Here is a 21,069-nt window from a genome sequence, read left to right as displayed (position 1 = left end):
TAATGGGCCAAAATGGCCTGTTACATACTGTATATCTAAATTTAAAGGCAGGAGAATGGAATTGAGAGGGAATATACATCAGCCCTGACTTGAATGGTGGAGCAGAATCGATGGGCCAAATGGTCTAATTCTGCTCTATCATATAGCATTTTAAGATATAAAGCACAGGCATTTTTGGCTCAAGAGCCTGTGCTGTCCAAATACCCCAATTAACTTACAACCCCTGTATGTTTTTTTAAAGGTGGGAGGAGAATGGAACACCCAGAGAAAACCCATGCAAACATGGGAAGAACGTACAAGCTCCTTACAGACAGTACTAGGTTTGAACCCGGGTCGCTGGTGCTGCACTAACTGCTAATGCTAATTATGCTGCCCCGTCTTTTAAACACAGAGACTAGTGGGTACATGGAACTGCCAGAGGAAGTGGTGGAGGCAAGGATAATTGTGATGTTCAAATTACATTTAGATAGGTAAGAGATTAGGAAAGGTTCAGAGCAATGGTTCTCAACCTTTTTCTTTCCACTCACATACCACTTTAAGATGGTATGTGAGTGGGAAGGGAAGGTTGAGAATCACTGCTCTAGATCCAATTGTAATGGAAATATTTTGCTGGAGAAAAACTGTCATGGGCCCATTTCCTTTGGAGTTACGAAACGGTGCACATGACAAGTCAATTAGGAACGATTAAAACAATGGTTTTCAAACTTTTTCTTTCTACCCACACCCCACTTTAAGCAATCCCTACTAATCACAGAGCACCTATGACATAGGGAATACTTAAAGTGGTATATGAGTGGAAAGAAAAAGGTTGAGAACCACTGGTTTAGAGAGAAATGGGACAAACGCAGGAAAATAGAACAGTCAACAACTTGATTGTTGCACTGAAGGGCCTCTTTCCATGATATAAAACTCTACGACTCCAACCTTGCAATGCACATCTCAATTTCCATTAAAACCATTTACTTCATTTCCTGATGATTTTTAAAGCAGAAGTAGATGAATACTTGTCAAGTACAGGAGTAAAGTTAAGTAAAAGCTACCGAGAATAGTCAGGAATGCAGAGTGAAGGTTACAATCAGCCACTCTGATAAAGGGTCTCAGAATTGAGACATTGGCTGTTTTTTCCTCTGCAGACACTGCATGGCCCACTGAGCATTTCCTGTCTCTATTTCAGATATCCCAGATCAGCAATGTTTTGATTTTCTAAAGTTAAATCTGATCAGCTACGATTTCAATAAATAGTAGCGCCCAGTGATCAAAGCTTATAATTCACATCATTGTACATTCATGTCACTCATCTCCTGTCAGCAGTCCATGTGTGGAGATGGCACATCATATGCACCAATAATTTAATGCACACTGCACTTTAAATTGTCGCAAAACATGGCAAAGATGAAAATTCTTAAGAGACTGAAGGGGTTAATGCAACATGGCAGTAAAGAATGGGTCAAAGGGAATGACAGAAGGATGTCACGTATAGAGTTTGCTGGCCAGGCAAAAGGAACAGGTTATGGAGAATAAACATTCTTTTAAAACCATTCACATTTGAGCACTGGAGAATGAGGGGAGATTTAATAAAGGTTTACAAGTAAATGCAAACAGGATTTTTCAGCTAAGGTTGAGACAAGAACAAGAGGGCATGGGTTACGGATGAAAAGTGAAATGTTTAAAGGGAGCATTAGGGGAAACCTTTTCACTCAGAGGGTGGTAAGAGTGTGGAACTGCCAGTTGAGGTGGTGGATGCAGGTTCGATTTTGATATTTATGAGAAGATTGTATAGGTACATAGTTGGAGGACTATGGTCTGGGAGCAGGTTGATGGGATTAGGCGGAATAAATAGTTTTAATGCACTAAAAGGGCCAAAGGGCCTGTTTCTGTTCCAAAGCAATACGGAGCAATTGACTAGCTGAACAACCTCAGCTTTCCAGCAAGCGTTACAATACCTGTAAATAACCAGTGATAAATGTTTCAAAGGCAAGTTGTCTGCCCATAAAGCATGAAAATTTGTGAAGTCACATGTTTAAAGTTAGGGCAAAAAACAATCTTCTGGAGGGACTCAGTGGGTCGAGCAGCATCAGTGGGAGAAAAAGGTCAAAACCATTCAACAAGACTGCAGAGGGGAGATAGCCAGTACAATTAGGACAGAGTTGGAGGGGTTGGTCATGAATCAAAAAGGGATTGGTGAACTAGGGAGGGACATAGGATGACGGACAGATGGGGAGACAGAAGCTGTTGATTGGTAGATACCAGACTGAGGATGAATATTTTGAGCTCTTTCCCAACATCCAATAGCTCCATATTGCTTATAGACAACACTTTCCAGGTTGTAGTATTTCTTAATTTCAAAACTTGTCATCTTCAAGGAAACTTGGGCTATGATATTCTGAATTACTATCTTATTAATCCAATAAACCAAACTTTGTAGAAGCAGCTTTAATTCATTGATAAAAATGGATAAACATTTTGCATAACTTTGCATTGATTTTCATAATGATGAATAAACGAGGCATATACAGTATTTAAAGATATAACTATATTCAACTTTAAAGAGATATACAAGAAGAAATAATACTAATTCTAAGAAAATTATCTCAAGCTCACATCCCCTTCATAGTTTGTCAAAGAATGAGATCCAAGCTCTTAGTCTGCGCTCTTAGTTCTCTTTTAGGACACATTATGTCCTAGTCACTATCGTAACACTACAAACAGTAGTCTTTCTTAAAGTGTCGAGCACAAAATTAACTAAGAACCAAAAACACAAGGTTTTAACCTTTACATTGATGACAGTTTATTCAGATTTTAGATTTATTGTCAGAGTACATAGATGACATCATATACAACCGAGGTTCCTTTTTCCTGCAGGCTCAGCAGAATTACCTGTATCTCCTGTATCCTGTCCTAGAGGTCAAACCACACAACATGTCCATTTTCTTGCACCTTTAGGCAGGGATCCATTGAAACTGTCCTCTTACAGACCAATCTCATTATTAGATAAGGATTATAAGATACTGGCAAATAGACTGGCGAAATTTTTGCTGAAATTAATAAATAAGGATCAAGTGGGCTTTGTGCAAAAAAGGCAGGTGGCTGACCACATAGGCAGGTTGCTGAGTATAATGCATCTGGCACGGTCAAGGGATGAAAGAAGTGTAGCTGTAGCCCTGGATGCAGTGTAGGCATTTGACAGATTGTAATGGGACTTTTTTTTCAAGTTCTGGGAAAAAATGGGACCAGGGCCAACTTTTATAAATTGGATGAGGGCGTTGTACAATGCGCCCAAGGCTAAAGTTGTGACCAATGGGCAAATTTCTTCAGCCTTCCCACTGTCAAGAGCCAGTAGACAAGGGTGTCCATTATCTCCAGCTCTATTCATATTAGTTATGGAGCTGTTGGCCGAAGCCATTCGCTAGGATCCAGACAGTAAGGGATTTACGGTTCACCAGGAAGAACACAAAATCATTTACTGATGATGTGCTGATATATCTGACAGACCCAGTAAAATCGCTGGCCAGGCTGCACTCTGGAAGACTATGGAGAAGTCTCTGGGTATAAGATCAATTGGGATGAGTGAAGTCGTGCCACTTACTATAGTCAATATCAAGAGAATAGTCATTTGAAGTGGATGTAAAATGGGATCAAATATCTAGGTGTTCGAGTGGACAATAACCTAAATAATTTATATATGCTAAACTATACCCCCTTACTCAGGAGAATCAAGGAGGTCTTAAATAGGTGGATGATGCTGGTGGGCAGGGTCAACTGTGTTAAAATTAATGTGTTGCCAAAGCTTCAGTACCTCTTCCAGTCTTTGTCTTTTGAGGAATGGCAAGGTAGCCAGGATCTCCATAGCAAAACTAACCTGGGACTTTAGTCTGGACGGCTTAAGGTTACCAGACTTTAAGAAATATTACTATCACCTCACTATTTGAGGGGGGAGATGTACCATCCTGGGCACAAATTGGTCTGCACATAGTGGGTGGAAAGGTGGGACACTAAAGTATTATCTGGTTAAAAAAAAGACAACCCATATTAAAACACATCATTTCTATATGGAACAAAATTAATCAATATGTAGGGTCTAAAGTGAGGCTGTCCCCAAAAATGCCCGACTCTGAATAAATTAGTCACATTGATGGTGGGCAACAAGATCCTGAGCCCCTGGTGCTGAAAGGGGGTCAGGTGTAGCAAGGACTGTTATGAGTGGGGGCAATTAATGTCATTTGAGCAACTCAGAAATAAATATGACTTATCAAATAAGACATTCCGCTGCTACCTTCAGATAAGATCTTTTTTTTTGTAATTCTTTATTTATCGCACTATGAACCATATCAACCAATATATTTACAGATGTATCTCTTTAAATATTCACAGTGACATTTTCTCTTTTTTTCCCTCCCTTCCCCCTTCCAACCCCCTCCAAAAACAGTAAATATTGGACATATAAAACACAATAAAACAATATCTTTATACAAAAGGAATTCAAACAAAAAAGATGCATCATCTACCTATTCACATTAAATCTGATCGTGTTTATCTTCTTATCATTTTAGGTGGTGGTGGTCCTAGACCTGCTCTTTCTGTTCTGTTCCATTTATGGTTCCCAGGTTTTTTCAATCATTGTAACTTTGTCTTGTAAATTATATGTGATTTTTTTTCCCAATGGGATAAACTTAAACTTGGTTATATATTCCATTAATGTTTATAGTCATATAGTCCAACGTAGCCATCTTATATCTTTATTTTCACTTTTCCGCCTCTTCATCACCTCCATCCCCTTTTTTTCCCAATTACTGTTTTTTAACTTTTCCTTTTTAATTTCAATATATGACAATGCATTTAAGACATGAAATACCCCAACAATCCCCACAAGCAATAACCATTTAACCCTAAATGAACCTCCTCTCCTTGGGTTGCTTCCTGTCCCTTGACGGCAACCACAACTCCCCTTTCCATTCAGTTTGCAAACTTACTCGCAAGCGTCAACCGATTTCGCAGAGACCATTATTCTCCATCCTCCAGCCCCCCCCAGAAAACACTATTTTCCTATACTTATAAAAAAAGCTCTCTCTTTTTTTCCCTTCTTCCCTTTCTCTTATCCATCTTTAAAACTTTATATATACATTATTTTTACTTTATATTTTTATATATTTTTGAATATTTTTTTAACAGTCATCCTTCTTGTCACACCTTCTCCTCTCTTCTCCTGTCCTGCAAATGTTCAGCAAATTCTTGGGCTTTCTTTGGGTCTGAGAACAGTCTATTCCATTCCCCAGGAATGAATACTTTGAGTACTGCTGGATGTTTTAATACCAGCAAATTCTTCCATAAGATTGTTTTCGCCGTGTTGAATTCCTTCTTCTTCTTTAAAAGTTCGAAGCTTATGTCCGGGTAAAAAAATATTTTAATCCCTTATATTCCAATGGCTTATTGTCTTCTCTAACCTTCTTTCTTGCCTGCTCTAGTATGTTTTCTCTTGTCGTATATCTTAGAAATTTTACCAATATTGATCTTGGATTTTTTATGTGGTGGCAGTTTCAGTACTAGCCCTCTATGCACCCTTTCAATTTCTATTTTTTCATGTGAATCTGTTGTTCCCAGCACCTTCGGGTTCCATCCTTTTATAAATTCCTTTATATCTGACCCTTCTTTGCCTTCTTTCAGGCAAACTATTTTTATGTTGTTTCGCCTACTGTAGTTTTCCAATACATCAATTTTTTGTGACAATAAATTTTGAGTCTCTCATTTTTTTTCCGCTCTCTTACAACTTCTCTCTTAAATCATTTATCTCCATTTTTACAGCAGCTTCTCATTCCTTCACATTTTCTACTCTTTTTCCACTTTCAGTCATGACCAACTCTAAGCTTTCCATTCTGTCTTCAGCTCTTTTCATTTTTCTTTTGATAGAACTAAATTCTAATGATCGCCATTCTTTTAATGACCTAATTTGTTCTTCGAAAAAGGCTTTATCTAAAGCTTGTCCTTCTATTTTACCTCCTTCTTTCCTTTAAAGTTCTTGGTCTTCTTCCTCTTCTTCTTCTGTGTCTGTATCTATGTCAGTGTCATCTTCTCTTTTCTGTATCTTTGTATCTTCATCCTTCTCTGCTGAGCTACTTCTGTATCCTTGCTTGGCCTCCGGCTGGTGTGTCTTCTTTGGGCCTCCCGCTGCAGGTCGACCCATTCTTGGTCCTCCCGCTGCAGGTCGACCCGCTGCTGGGTCCCCTGCTGCAGGTCAACCCGTGCTGGGTCCCTTGCTGCAGGTCGACCCGCTGCTGGTCGACCCGCTGCTGGGTCTCCTGCCACAGGTCATCCTCCTGTCGGTTGCCCCGTTGCCACTCACCCTCTTCCAGCCCTTCATTCTCTTTCTCACCACTCTTCTTTTCTTCTTTCTTGTTTACTTCTCCCAGCCGAACTTCTCCTGGGCGTCTCTCACCTGGCCGCTCTGCAGCTGGCCGCTCCTCAGCTGAGTCCCCCTCCTGTCAACATTAACTTTTTTTTTACGTGCGCAGTCCTCTTCTTGGCTCTGAGAGCCATTTTTGGAGTCCGACGGTCGGGAAGACACCACTCCTTTGGGGACTCACCAACACCGGAGATGGGCCGCTCCTCTCCACGGTGGCTCTCTGCTTCGATGTGCAGGTAAGGCCTTCTTCTTTCTTCTCCAGTGATTTTCCTTCTTCCCTTTTATCTGTTATTCTTACTTTTTTTTTCTTTTGGGTGCCATCTTCTGTTTCTTCTCTGTAACTTTATCTTTTTCTTCCTGTATTTTATGTTTATTGAGCTCTGCTTTTTCACACTTATTTTTCTCTTTTCTCTAGAGAGGGCTGTTTCCACCTGACCAGCCACTACTCCATCACGTGACTCCCTCCAGATAAGATCTCTTTTGAGGGACAAATTGACCTTACTGATGTGCAGTGACATAGAGACCCTGATATGAAAGGGGAACACAGGGAATTTCATCTTGGTGATGTATTTCCTAATGCAAGTGGAAGGCCCTAAACCAGGCCTTCACAAATCAAGGCAAAGGTGGAAGTCAGACTTAGGAACAACGATTGATGAGTGATGCTGGTCAGACCTGTGTCGGAACAGCATGACCGCGATTATTAATGCACAGTATAGGCTGATGCAGTACAACTTTCTCCATCAGCTATATTTGACACCCCAAAAATTGAATAAGGCTAAACCAGAAATTTCAGACCAATGCTTTAGATATAGCATTGTGACAGGAACCTTTGTGCCCGCAACCTGGACATGTACCAAGGTGAGACCCTTCTGGGTGGAATTAGGCAAAGGTCTAGAAAAAATCTTAGGTAAAGAATTCCCACAGTACTCAGAGCTGTTCCTTTTGGGAAATATGATGGACATCAGGCTTAAGATGAAGCTGTCCGAATTCCCAATCCAATTTGTAATGATCACAGTGGCCAGGAAGTGCATAGCAGTTACAGAAATGCAAAGCTATGTTCCCCTGGAGAAAATTAACTACAATTTAAGGAAAAAATATAACATTTTTCTAAAATTTTGGCAATCATATTTAAATTTTATAGGAGCACAGTTAAAGTGTGAATCAGCATGCCTCGCTGCCCTGCCTATCCTTCAACTGAGGGGATCCACTCCAGTCCAATCGAAAAAAAGTCAAGAAAAATGTAACAGCCTGGGTGTCAGCTATCGGGCTGTGACAAATACCTGATGTGTTCCCAATCTTTGTTCTGGTGAGTGTTGGGGTGGGAGAAATGACTTGGACTTAATGACGAATCTTGTACATAATGGATAATTAATTTGTGACTGATTACTGGAAATTGTTTGAGTTTGAAAATTTATAAAATATTCAAGAAAAAAGAAAAGGTGACCCAAATTCAGAAGAATTAGGGGCAGGATTGACAACATGATCCTTCTAACCTGAACTGCTGTTCAACAAGGTCATGGTTGATCTGATGGTAGCTACTTTCCTGCTCATACCTGGTAAACTTTCCCTGTCTAGATTATCAAGAATCTCCCTCACCCTTTGAACTTTGCCTCAAGATTATTCAATTTGATTCCACCAGTCTTTAAGCAAGAGGGTTCCAAAGACAACACTCAGAGAGAGGAAAAAAAAATCTCATATTTCTTAAAAAGGCACTCTTTGTTAACAGTATCCACTAATTTTTGATTCTCCAACAAAGGGAAATATCCTCTCCTCATCCAACTTTACTTCATTAGTCAGCCGACATCAGGAAGGACCTCCACCATCCTAGCCACAACCTCGTCTCACTGCTGTCTTTAGGAAGAATGTACAGAAGCCTGAAGACCATCACCTCTAGATAGAAGAACAGTTTCTTTACTTCATCAGACTATTGAACCTCCCCTGTTCTGATACAGTCTATGAATACTTATTATCTATCTTTTGTATTTATTGCAATCCACATTTCAGTCCAGTAAAGTTGCTTTAAACTGCCTCTGATGTACAGTACAACTCTGAAATAGTCGGAACTGGGCCTATGTTTGATAAACAGTTTTTGACGAGAACTGGTCATTTTTTAAAACACCCCCCAGTAACAACATCAAATCACTTGTAGCAGTGTTTAAGTAACAAGGGAAGGATTTTTAAGCATTAAAATAATGTTTAATTTCCACAACAAAAAAAAATGCTGGCCACAGCTCATCACCAACACCTCCCCACCAAAGCCCCACCGCTGCTGGGAACCCAACGTCCCCTGCCACAGTCGGGAGCCCAAGGTCTCTGCTCCTGCCAGGAGTTCACTCTCCTTGATGATGCCGGGAGAAGGGATTCTTTCAACCGCTTGCAGCCGGGAGACAGTGGCATGCAGGTCGAGAGAGAGAGTTGGAGAGAAAAGTCAATAGGGGAAAGTAAAGAAGAAATGGAAAGGGAGAGGGGAGGGAGTTAACTGAAACGAGGACAACTGTCATTCTAATTTCATGTCAAGTGAATTTTTTTCAACCTGTAAGGTCATTTCAGCTCTGAAAAAATTTTGGATTAATGAGGGTTTCAGAGTATCTGATTTCAGATAATTGGAGTTGTATTGTATTTACATCATTTCCTGAGACCAAAGTGTATCTAGTATTCCAGAGGTGGTCTCATATATGCCCTGAACGACTCAATTCTACGCTCCTGAAAAATTCTTATTTGTATTAAATTTTTTAATTTTCTCAAGAGTAAACAATAACATTGTGTTAACTTTCCTAATTACTTGCACACTAGCCTTCTAAGAACAGCGAATGGCTAGATTCCTCTGTATCATAGAGATCAGTGATCTCTCACCACCTAAATAAGAGGAAAGCATCTGATCCAGACAGAATACTGGACTGAATACGGCAAATCTGCGATAACCAACTGACCAATATTTGCATGGATATCTCACTCAGACAGGGTATAGCACCCACCTGTTTCAAACAAGCTTCAATCATATCTGTACCCAAGATGAGTTAAGAAGTGTTTTAAGAGGATGGTGTTAAGCATATCAGCTCCTGTCTGAGCAGCAACTTGCATCTGTTCCAATTTGCCTTCTGCATCAACAGGTCAATGGTGGATGCCATCTCACTGGCTCTTCACAAAACCCTGGAACACCTGGACAGCAATGATGCTTGCATCAGGATGCTCTATTGACTATAGTTTGGCATTTAATACCATCATACACTCAAGTTTAATGTAAACTCCAGGACCTGGGCCTCAAAATCACATTGTGCAATTGGATCATGGATTTCCTCACCTCTAGAGAGTCCAGTCCACAGTCAATGTGGATTGGCAAAAACATCTCCTCCTTAATCTACATCAGTACCAGAGGTACACAGGGGTGCATATTAGCCTTTTGTTCTTCTCTACTGTCTGGCCCAGAGAAAAAAGAATCTCCGGGTTGTATGTGACTACAAATTTAAACTTTGACGAGACAAGGAATGGGAAAGAACCACTGGGAAAGGATTTGAAAATACACCATTCATATTTAAGGAAATTTATAATCATTTTTAGGGCCAGTTTGTCTCCCATTGCAATCAAGGTGACTTACCACTTCCAGTCCAAGTACTGTCCCACGCAGAGAACCGTACCGCAAGAGTCTCAATCCACCAGCATTAGTAGCCACATTCCCACCAATGTGACAGCTACCTTTTGATCCCAAGTCAAGGGGCATAATAAAATCACGTTCCTCGAGGTAATTGTTCAAATTTTCCAAAATGCAGCCTGTCTGGCAGATTAGAACTCCTGAGAGGGAAGAACAGATTTGTACATTGTATAATTTACCCTCAATTATAAATTGTCCTCCACCATTAGACATGCAGTGTTCACCGTCTACCAATTGCTTTGACATTTTCCCAGCTCCAAACTCGAGCAGCAAGGAGAGCATGGTGAGCAATCATACGGAAAGGTCTTCAGATACTCGACCCCAGCAAATCACACAGCATCCAAACTTGGATCATCGTCCCTTTATAATCATTGCAACTAAGTTGGAACTCCCTGCTGGCAGCACTGTGTAATTACCTTCATCACGTGAATTATGGCGATTCAAGAAAGCAGCTCAATGCTCATTTTCTTCACAAAGGTAACTACAATGAGCAATAAATACAATCCTCAATTTTCAACAATTAATTAAAAAAAGCCTCCATTTTTTTTCTTTCCACTGATCTGATCTGGGCATTTCAGACCTGCATTCACATTTTGCATTCCCTTGATGTTCCTGTTGTCTCTCTTGGTGCTCTCAATAATCTCTTCACCAGACAGCTTCATTCACAACTCATCTCCACATCAACTCTGAGCAATGTAAAACCAAATTGTTTCTCCTCTGATGAAGAATCTTCATCCTGAAACATTAACTTATTTTTTCTTGCCACACACTGTTTGAAGCATTTTCTGTTTTTAATATAACAATTCAGGTGTTTGTTCTGATTGTATTTTAAACCAATTTTCTCTTTCCTGTCCAACAATTACTTTTCTGTTACAAGGATACAGTTTTACAGACATTAGATACATTTAGTATCATTCTAAAGTAACCATTTAAGATGTTGTCAGGACTCACCAACAGTAATAAAAGTACAACTCCAATTATCCGAAATGGTCTGGACTGGGCCTACGTTGCATAAACTTTTTTATTCAGATAACTGATTATTTTCTTAAAACAGCTCAGTATCGATGTTTAAACAACAATAAACAGCAAGGGAAGGCTTTTTAAGCATTAAAATAATGTTTAATTCTCACAAAAAAAAATGCTGGCCCCAACGTTGCTACTGATCACCAAGACCTCCCAACTGCTGTCAGCGATCCCTGGGGAGGCTTCCTGAGCTGGAGGAACACTCACTGGTGAGTCAACGGACTCCTATCTCCCCGGTCACCAGAGCTCCCAACTCTGAATCCTCCTCTAGGCCTACTGCACATGGACACCAGGGAGGCCAAGAGGAGGGTTCAGAGTCAGTGTCAGGATATCCAGTGAGCTGAGGAGGAAGGGAGGGGAGGGAACACCACTGAGCCCAAGGTCCCACCTGCCTGGGAAGCCACCTTCCTTGATGACAATGGGACAAGGGATTATTCCAACTGCTTACGGCTGGGAAACAGCAGCATGCAGTTTGAGAGAAAAGTCAATAGGGTAAAGTAAAGAAATGGAAAGAGGGGAGGGAATTGCCTGAAACGAGGACAATCGTTATTTTAATTTCATGTCGGGTCAACTTTTTTTTCAACCTGTGAGGTCAGTTAGGCTCTGAAAAATATTTGGATAAATGAGGATTTCTGATTTGTTTCCAATATCCTATTTATCCAAAATTTTTTAAATTTAAAATTTTGGATAAATGAGGATTTCAGAGAATCCAAATTTCAGATAATCAGAGTTGTAACTATACTAAATAATTACTCATAAAGCTTTCTCAATGTTGCCGAATGTCCCAACGTTTCAGGAAAGTATTACCAAACAAGGATTAATACTGAGTCACATAAGAAAATAAATGTTCATCAACATGAAGTGTATACTATAATTATTGCAAATCTCTTTTAGCACTGGAATCACTACAGTATGTATATATTGAGGTAACATAGAACAGATTAGAGCAATGGAAGACATAGCCAGAAGCAGGATTGGAGGTCAACCAGGTCCTCTACTTTCTCGCCCATCAAGTCAGTCCACACCTTCCAGAAGAAACCACAGCACCATGATCCTTGACCTCAGGATTCTGAAGCCTTGTTGAGAACAGTCAACTCAGAACCAAATGAGATCAGGCATAGGGCAGAGCCACTGCCTCACAGTGCCAGAGATCCAGGTTCAATCCCAACCTCGGGCGCTACTCTCTCCATGTCCAAGGGCTTCATCCAAGAGCTCTGATTTCCTCCCAAATCCAAACACACCTGGATTTAGATGTGCAGGTCAGTTGGGTCACTGGGCCGCCATAAATTGTAGTGAGTGGCTAAGTGGAAGAAACTGGAGGGTGTGGATGAGAATATGGAGGGGAAAAAAAAAGGGTATAATATCAAATGAGTGTAAATGGGTGGTTAGTAGTTGTCATGGATATGATGGGTTTCCATGCTGTGCCACTCTATGACTATAACTCTAAACCTGGATGATACATCTTCCTATTAACCTATTTGTAACAAGCAGCCAGATCCAAAGAGAGCCACATTGTGAATAATGTGAACAGAGTTAGAACCACTCACACCAGTCTAATGAAACATCAATCATGGGCTTGACCATTACAGTAGTAGGTTGATTTGCTCCTGAGACGTCAATGCATCGATTGAAAATTGTGAGTCAAGAAATTTGCTCTCACCTGTGTTAGTGTTGAAACTGGTAATGCTATTCATTTGCACTGTTGAGACAATGATCTCATCAAACACAGGCACACTCCCCCCGACTAATCCTGTGTTACCACCTTGTGGGTTCACAGCCAGGTTCCGATTGTTACAGTACCTGAAGAAAACACATAGCTTCTTGTTAGTGCCTTCTTAATTCCTAACACTGTGCCAAATTACATTGGGGGATTCAATGCCAAACTAATCATATGTAAAATCCAAGACACACCATGATTACAATAAAGTAATCATAAATTGGGTGGGCACAAATTGCACTGATCAAACTCACTGTGACCATGACAGGTGATTGCATCTCAGACACTGGAACCAGCCAAACACTGGGGAGGCACAGGGGTGCTGCTGGTATTATTACAGCTTCATGGCACCAGAATCACATCCCAAAGACGTGCAGGTTGGAAGGTTAGTTTGCCCCTTGTGTGTAGGTGAGTGGTAGAATCTTGGGGGAGTTCATGAGAAGGTGTGGAGACCATAAAAATGAGATTGCTGTCAGCTAATATAAAATTAGTGTAAATGTCTGTGTAATAGTCAACACAGATGATGAGCCAAAGAGCATGACTCCGTGATCATCATTAGTTGCAACTGTTCAGACTCTCAGGTTCACCCTCCCCTTTCATCCTTGTCCACTGCATGGAGAACAAACCTAAACTATCCCGTCTCTCCACAAGACTCAATTGTTCCATATCATGCAAAATCTTGATGAATCTCCTCTGCCAGAGTTTTTTAGAAAATAATTTGTGAGACATTGAAAGCATGCTAAATTATAAAAGGAAGGCACAGTACTTGACAAAAGCCTTGATAATCCAGATACAAGTATCTATGGCCATGGGAATAAACATGAAGGGAATGTTATAAATGGTCAATGTGGAAATCATGCAAAATGCAATTCCCTCTCTCCAGCAACACCGCTTGGGAAAATGTTCTGAATATGTTGAAAGTATTAATTGGCAAGCTACCTGGTGATCCTATCCAATTAGATGAAATTTGTATCCCCTGATTTTAGAGGCCTACAAAATGATAAAGGCTGACCTTAACTCTACTTATTTTGAGGAGCAATGGATTTTGGCATTGATAGTGATTCTGCATCATTCTGCAAGAGTTGCAGCCAGCCAACTTGCAGTCTGTTAGGATGTATGGTTTAGCCAAAAAAAAAAATGATCCTGCTAGTCAGAATGTCTTGTTGGCTTTCCTTGACCACTACTTGGATGAATACCAGCAATGGTTCCCAATTTATTTGATGGGCTGCCTAGCCCTTGGAGCCTAACCTTTCAGAACAACTTGATCAGTTCTGAAGTAAAAACTCGAGTTGGAACAGAGAACCTCAACCCTCTCATTGAATCAATCATAGTCCAGAAAGTTAAGCTCACCAATATTTGCTGACCTAAAGAGAGAATTAAAAATGCACCATTAAAAATATAGAGACGGCAACAACTGCAAGATGCCTGAAGCAACATTCACTGATTTTCCATGCGGCATTTGCTTAGTGTCAGGAAACAAAAGAGCACTGAGACAAGGCACTGCAGCTGCTTGGAATTATTTGTTTTGGGTTAAAGTGCAAGGTCATGTTCCTCTGCTGAAGGAGCAAAATTCCTGAACTTTGGAAGACTACAATTTAATATTAAAGTTTTAAAAAAATTTAGACATACAGCAGGTAACAGGCCATTTCAGCCCACAAGTTCGCACCGCCCCATTTACATCCAATTCACCTACATCCCTGGCATGTTTCAAACGGTGGAAGGAAACCGGAGCCTCCGGGGAAAACCTATGCACACGGGGAGAACGTACACTCTTCTTACAGACAGTGCGAGATTCGAACCCATATCTCGATCTTTGGCACTGTAAAGACACTGTGCTAACCATGCCGACCTTTTGCATGGGTAAAGATTCAGGGATTGCATGCTTTCGCTAGCCACCACAAATACAAATGTACAGCACCAGCTAGAGTGCAGACAGGATCCAGAAATGGCCCAATGACTTTTTGAAGTTGCCAGTATCTTACCCAGTTCAAACATAGAATATTCCTTCTGTTATATTCGAGTCAGTAATGACCACAAATGAAAATCACTTATATCTGCAAACTCTATAAAAACATGGCATGATTTCTTAAAACAGACGTACATTTTTGTAATCTTAGATATAGAAATCCACAAACATATCTAAATGCACATCTTTTAAATATTCATTTTGTGAATGGTGCTGGGAAACAAGAAAATAATTAAATATATGTTAATAACAATATACATTTATTATTTCAATTTAATTGTCCTTACTGAACCGGAAAGTTGATAGTTTTTATTGATTAAAAATATTTCTTAACCAAAAATTAACATGTTTGGAAAAATACCCTCAAATGGAACAAAATTTAAATTATTATTTTAAAAAGAAATCGATGCTGTTGTACCTGAGGATCTGGGACATTTCTTCTGTTGACTGAGGTCTCAATAATAACTGGCTATGACCTGTAGTTAAAAAAAAAACACTAATTAAACAGGTATCAATTAATAACAATTACAATAAATCAAATTAGAATGATCAAAATCAATGTGGTGCTATGGTACGGAATAACATTAAGTCATTGGAACGAGGTGACATAGGATCAGAATACATACAATCATTGTGGGTTGAGTTAAGAAATGTCAAGGATTAAAAAAAATCGTTAGCAGTTTTATACAGACCACAAAACAGTCGGCGGGATGTGGCAACCAGTCACAACAGCCAATAGAAAAGGTGTGTCAGAATGTTACAATGTTATGGTAGTCATTAGGGATTTTAACATACAAGTAAACTGGGTAAACTAAGTTGGGACTGGATCTCAAGACGGAGAATTTGTAGAATGCCTATGAGATGGCTTTTTAGAACAGCTTGTTGACTGAGTTCAATAAGATGAAATTAGTTCGATGTGTCAGTATTTCAATGGAGTAAAGGGAGTTACAGTGACATGAGAGAAGAAATGGCCAAAGCAGTTTGGAAGGGGGGACTAATAGGGAAGATGGCAGAGCAGCAATGGGTGAGTTTCAGTGACAAATGAGGAAGATGCAGGATAAATACATATCAAAAAAGAGGAATATTCAACTGAAAAAATGTCACAACAGTGGCTGACAAGGGAACTCAAAGCTGCCAATAAAAGCAAAAGAGAAGCATTCAAGGAAGCAAAAAAAAGTTGGAAGATAGACGATTGGCAAGATGTTAAAAACTTGCAGAAGACAACTAAAAAACTTAAGGGGGGAAAAGGTGAAGAACGAAAGTAGGCTAACAAATAATATCAAAGAGGATGCAAAAAGCTTCCTAAAGAATGCAGAGAGTAAAAGAAAGTTGAAAGTAGCTATATGATCACTAGAAAATTAGAATGTAGAAATAATAATGGGAGACAAGAAGCTAGCAGAGGAGCTAAATTAATATTTTGTATCAGTCTTCACTATGGAAGCCATTAACAGTGTGCCAGATGTTAAAGGGAAATGAGTACAGTTACTATTTCAATGGAGAAGGAGATCAGAAAGGTGAATTGCCTAAGGGTAGATATGTATCCAGGACCAGAGGGATTGTACCCTTGGGTTCTAAAAGAAGTAGCAGTAGAGACTATGGAGGCATTGGTAATGAATTATCAGGAATCAATAGATTTTAGCATGGTCCCAGAGGACTAGAAAATCGCAAATGTCACCTCAATATTCAAGAAGGGAGGGAGGCAGCAGAAAGGAAATTATAGGCAGGTTAGCCTGACCTCAGTGGTTGGGAAGGTGTTGGAATTGATTGTCAAGGATGAGGTTATGGAGTACCCTGGAGGGACCTGACAAGATAGGCCAAAGCCAGCATGGTTTCCTTAAGGGAAAATTTTGCTTGTCAAACCTATTTGAATTTTTTGAAGTGAAAAGAAGGCAAGGAGATGCAGTGGATATATTTGTATTTCGGATTGACAAGGTGCCTCCTTGGCCTCTACTGCTACTTCTTTCAGAACCCAAGGGTACAATCCCTCTGGTCCTGGAGACATATCTACCCTTAGACCACTCAGCTTTCTGGTATAATAGGAATCATACCAGCATGTTTACAGCATTGGCTGGTTGGCAAGAAGCAGAGAGTCAGAATACAGGGATTATATTCTGGTTGGCTACCAGTTGCCAGTGGTGTTTCGTTGGGGCCACTTCTTCTTATGCTATATATCAGTTATTTAGATGATGAAATGAATAGCTTTGTGGCAAGTTTGCAGATGATACAAAGGTAGGTGGTGGATCAGGTAGTGTCAAGGAAATGGGGAGGCTGCAGAAGGACTTGGACAAATTAGGAGAATGGGCAGAGAAGTGACAAACGAAATACAATGCCGGAAAGTGTATGATTATGCACTTGGGTAGAAAAAAAAAATGGGCAGACTATTTTCTAAATGGGAAGAAAATTGAAAATACTCAGATGCAAAGGGACTTCGGAGTCCTCATGCAGGAGAGCCTGAAGGTAAATTTGCATGTTGAATCAGTGGTGGAGAAGGCAAATGAAATGCTGGCATTCAATTCAAGAGGAATAGAAGAGCAGAGATGTGATGTTGAGGCACTGCTGAGACTTCACTTGGAGTTTTGGGCTCCTCATTTAAGAAAGGCTGTGCAGATATTGTAGAGGGTTTATAGAGGATGATTCTCTATAAGGATGATTCTCTATAAAGGATGATTCTGGGAATGAAAGGGTTATCATATGAGGAACATTTGATGGCTTTTGCCCTGTTCTCATTGGAATTTAGGAGAATGAGTGAGGATCTCATTGAAACATTTTGAATGTCAAAAGGCATGGACAGAAATGTAGAAAGGTCGTTTCCCATGGTGGGAGAGTCTAGGACAAGAGGACACAACTTCAGGATTGAAGTAACTGAGGAATTTCTTTAGCCAAAGTCTGGTGATTTTGTGGAGGCCAGGCCATTAGTGAGTGTATTTAAGGCAGGGATTGACAGGTTCTTGATTAGCCAGGGCATCAAAGGTATGGAGAGAAGGCTGGGCAGTGGGGGTGAGTGGGAAAACAGATCAGCTAAATGGTGTGGTAGATTCAATGAGTTGAATAGTCTATTTCTACTCCTAGGTCTTATGGTTTTGTATTATAAAATATTACTCTGTTTAAATATTAAGTGACAATCAAATTAACTGGAGATGCTGGAAATCTAAAGACATTACAGAAATGCTGGAAGTACCCTGAAGGTCAACCTGCCTCTGTGGGAAGAGAAACAGTCAATGTTTTGGGACAATGGCGCTTCATTAGAACATTCTGACAAAGATTCTTTCACCTGAAACAATAACTCGGTTTCTCTTCCCACAGGGGCAGTCTGACCTGCTGAGCACTTCCAGCATTTGCTTTTGAATTTCTAGTATTCATAGTTTATTTTCACTCCACTTCAGCAGAGGTAATGTTGGAGGGTGTTTGTACACTCTCCCCTTGACTGTGTGGGTTTCCTCCAGATGCTCTGGTTTCCTCCAACATTTTAATGTGTTGGGTTAGTAGATGAATTGGTCACATGGATGTCAGTCAGGCCAAGTACCGTACTGTATTACTAAACATTTTTAAAAATATATGCTGCTTTCTTCAGGATGCTTAAGAATAGCCCAGGATAAATCTTCCTCTTTGGCCTTCTCCATGTCCATTAATAAAATAATTACACAATAAATCAATAGATTAAAATCAACAATCAAAGAAATTGTCAACCTGAAAAATGGACTGTCTCGCATTCCGAAGATGTGTGAAACACAAAAGTCTGCAGACACTGTGATTGTAGTAAAACCACACTGAAATGCTGGAGGATCTCAGCCGGACGGTCAGCGTCCACAGGAGACAACAATATATTGCCAATGTTTTGGGTCTGAGGAGGAATGAGCCAGAAGCAGGAAAGTCTCAGAATTCAGGCTGGGGGAGGAATCCCGACCAACAAAGGGTGTTCATTGGATATGATGAGGAGAGGAGCAAGAATTGATGGAGTCTGTGCGAAAGGAGACAGAGCTGGGTAAAAAAGCAGAGGGCTTTCCAGCAGTGTGCTTTTTGCAATGCAGGATTTAGACATAAGCTAAACAAGCTCCTCACAATCCACAGGGGCCTCAAAAATATATTAATGTGTGTTCAAACTTACATTTAAGTATTGCTTCGAGGCTATACTCTGTGATAGAGATCAAGCCAACCGAATGATAAATATGCAATCAGTAACTAATTTGTACGGGCACTTTTTAACAAGGGGCCTCAGTCCTGCCCTGGGTTTTTGTTTGCAATCACAGTATTTACTCCGCCTTGCAGAAAGGCCAAGTCTACCTCGGAAGATGCGCTGCCAATCGACGTTGTTTGCTTCCAGAACATCGGGATCCGTCACCACACGGCCTGGGAGCAGACGGTGGAAGAACACCAGGTCTTCCTGGGTGACAGCGGCGAACGGCAACCGCTGCACGCCGGTGAACTCCACCTCGCGGCTCCTGCAGCCGGCGCCCGGGTGGAACCGTCTCCTGCAGGCGGCCTGCGGCACAGGAGGCGAGGGCCGCCGGAGCGGCACGTCCCGCTGGCGTGGTCCGTGTGTGCTCGAGGGAAGCAGCCTCCGTTGCATTAGAGCCCTGGGGCAGAGCATTGCACCGGGCAACTGAAGACCACAGAGAATAAAAATGACTTTCCAAACAGCGACCCTTCCAAGCGAATGGCGTGGATGGACGGGGCGCTGGCCCTGAGGTCCGGCGGCGTGCAGAGCGCGCCTGGACGGCAACGATCGTCTTGGCGGATCTGTGCTGGGGGGCGGGGAATCGGGGCCAGGCCGTTCCTACGCCCACACCGGGCTGAGACCAGCAGCTCACCTCTGAGCGCTCACCCGGCGGACTCCAGAAAGGGGGAGGGAGAAAGAGAGGAAGGATGAAGGGAGGGAAAAGGAGAGGAAGGATGGAGCAGGGAAACAGGAAGGATGGAGAGGAGGGAAAGGGAGAAAGAGAAAGGACAACGAGGAGGGAAAGAAAGGATGGAGAGAAAGAACAGATGGAGACTGAAACACGAAAGTCTGCCGACGCTGTAATTGTAGTAAAACACTCTGGAGGAACTCAACCGGCCTTTCAGAGTCCATCAGAGGTAAATATATATATTGAGCCCTTCCTCAAGGTATGGGTGGAAAAAAGGATGGGGAGAGGGGAGACACATAAGAGGGAGGGGGGAAAGGGGGGGAGACACATAAGAGGGGGGGGAAGGAGGGAGTGGGAGTTCGTGGAGGAGGGAGAGATGTCCGAAAGGGAGGTGAGGGTGAGAGGAGGTGGAAATGGGGGGAGGGGTAGAAAGGAAAATATCCACTCCAAGGGGAAATGGAGGCTGGAGAGGTGTGGAAATTGAGAGGATGGTGGTGGTAAATAAGGGGAGAAAAGGAAGAGGAATGGGGGGAGGGGGTGCATAGATTTCCTTCTTAATCCCAAGGTCATGCAGATTGGTAGGACACTTGAGCACTAAATTGTCTCTCCTGTATAGGTGACCATCTGGGAAAGTTGAAACACAATGCTAGAGAAACAGCTGGTCAGTGTATTTTATATAGCATAGATACATTTTATGCTTGAGGTATGAACAAAATGGTAGGTGAGGGTACAGGCAGGAGGTAATGGGTGGATAAGGGAGGGAGTGCACATCAGCAAACAACGGGAGATGGGGTTGGCTCTGTGAATGGAGAGGGAAAAGGGTAGAGAGCTTGAGGAAAGAGGACAAAGGGAAAGTGGAGAGTAGGGTAGAAGAAATCAGAGAAGTTGGTGTTCATGACATCTAGTTAAGAGAATGCCCAGATAGAAATAGTGTTGTTCCTCCAATTTATGGGTGGTCTTGGTGGGTTAGTTCATGAAGCTATGGACAGTCATGAGCATGGGAGTGAGTGGTGGAATTGGTAGCCACTGACACAAAGTGAAGATGCTCAGCGAAGCGATCGCCCAATCTGCGCCCAGTCTTTCCAATGTAGAGACCACAAAGGGAGCACCAGATGCAGTAAGATTATTCCCTAGGACACACAAGTGAAATGTTGCTTCACTTGAAGGGAGATCACCAGGAAAATTCATTGTGAATACGATGTGTACTGACCAAATGGCATTTTGTCATAAAGAAATAGAGCAAAATAAAAATGTGATTTGATTTTGTTGTACAGTACCTATTGCATCTAGAAACAGCATTGTTCCTTTAACTCCACTTGACAATTTCCAAAAAGCCTTTGATACTTTAATCACACTGTTACCTGGATTAATCTGAATGAATATTTTGTTGGCTCAGTGTCCAAAACTGAAGTTTGATTGGGTTGCTGCAAAACCTTCATAGCAACTCTACAAATTAGAGTTGATTGAACATGC

The 21,069-nt window shown here is 41.3% G+C and overlaps 1 protein-coding gene across 3 annotated transcripts in view; it reads right to left on the bottom strand.

Annotated features, from left to right (window-relative positions):
* The window catches only part of d2hgdh (D-2-hydroxyglutarate dehydrogenase), a 51,452-nt gene extending 31,863 nt beyond the window's left edge, over positions 1–19,589 (bottom strand). For 2 of the 3 annotated variants that reach the window (XM_069896448.1, XM_069896447.1), the window contains exons 1-4: positions 19,034–19,589; positions 15,171–15,228; positions 12,730–12,869; positions 9,993–10,186 (exon numbers count right to left, since the gene is read on the bottom strand). In XM_069896448.1, coding sequence (XP_069752549.1) covers positions 9,993–10,186; positions 12,730–12,869; positions 15,171–15,228; positions 19,034–19,340 — 699 coding nt within the window. In that variant the 5' untranslated portion in view covers positions 19,341–19,589. Of the gene's footprint in view, positions 1–9,992; positions 10,187–12,729; positions 12,870–15,170; positions 15,229–15,444; positions 15,524–19,033 lie in introns of those variants that run through there. The other variant, XM_069896449.1, reaches the window with a different exon arrangement.
* Between the last annotated feature and the right edge of the window lie 1,480 nt (positions 19,590–21,069).

The sequence above is a fragment of the Narcine bancroftii genome, chromosome 9 (assembly GCF_036971445.1).
Source record: "Narcine bancroftii isolate sNarBan1 chromosome 9, sNarBan1.hap1, whole genome shotgun sequence".
Classification (NCBI taxonomy): Eukaryota; Metazoa; Chordata; class Chondrichthyes; order Torpediniformes; family Narcinidae; genus Narcine; species Narcine bancroftii.
This window is presented reverse-complemented; position numbering and strand designations above follow the sequence as displayed.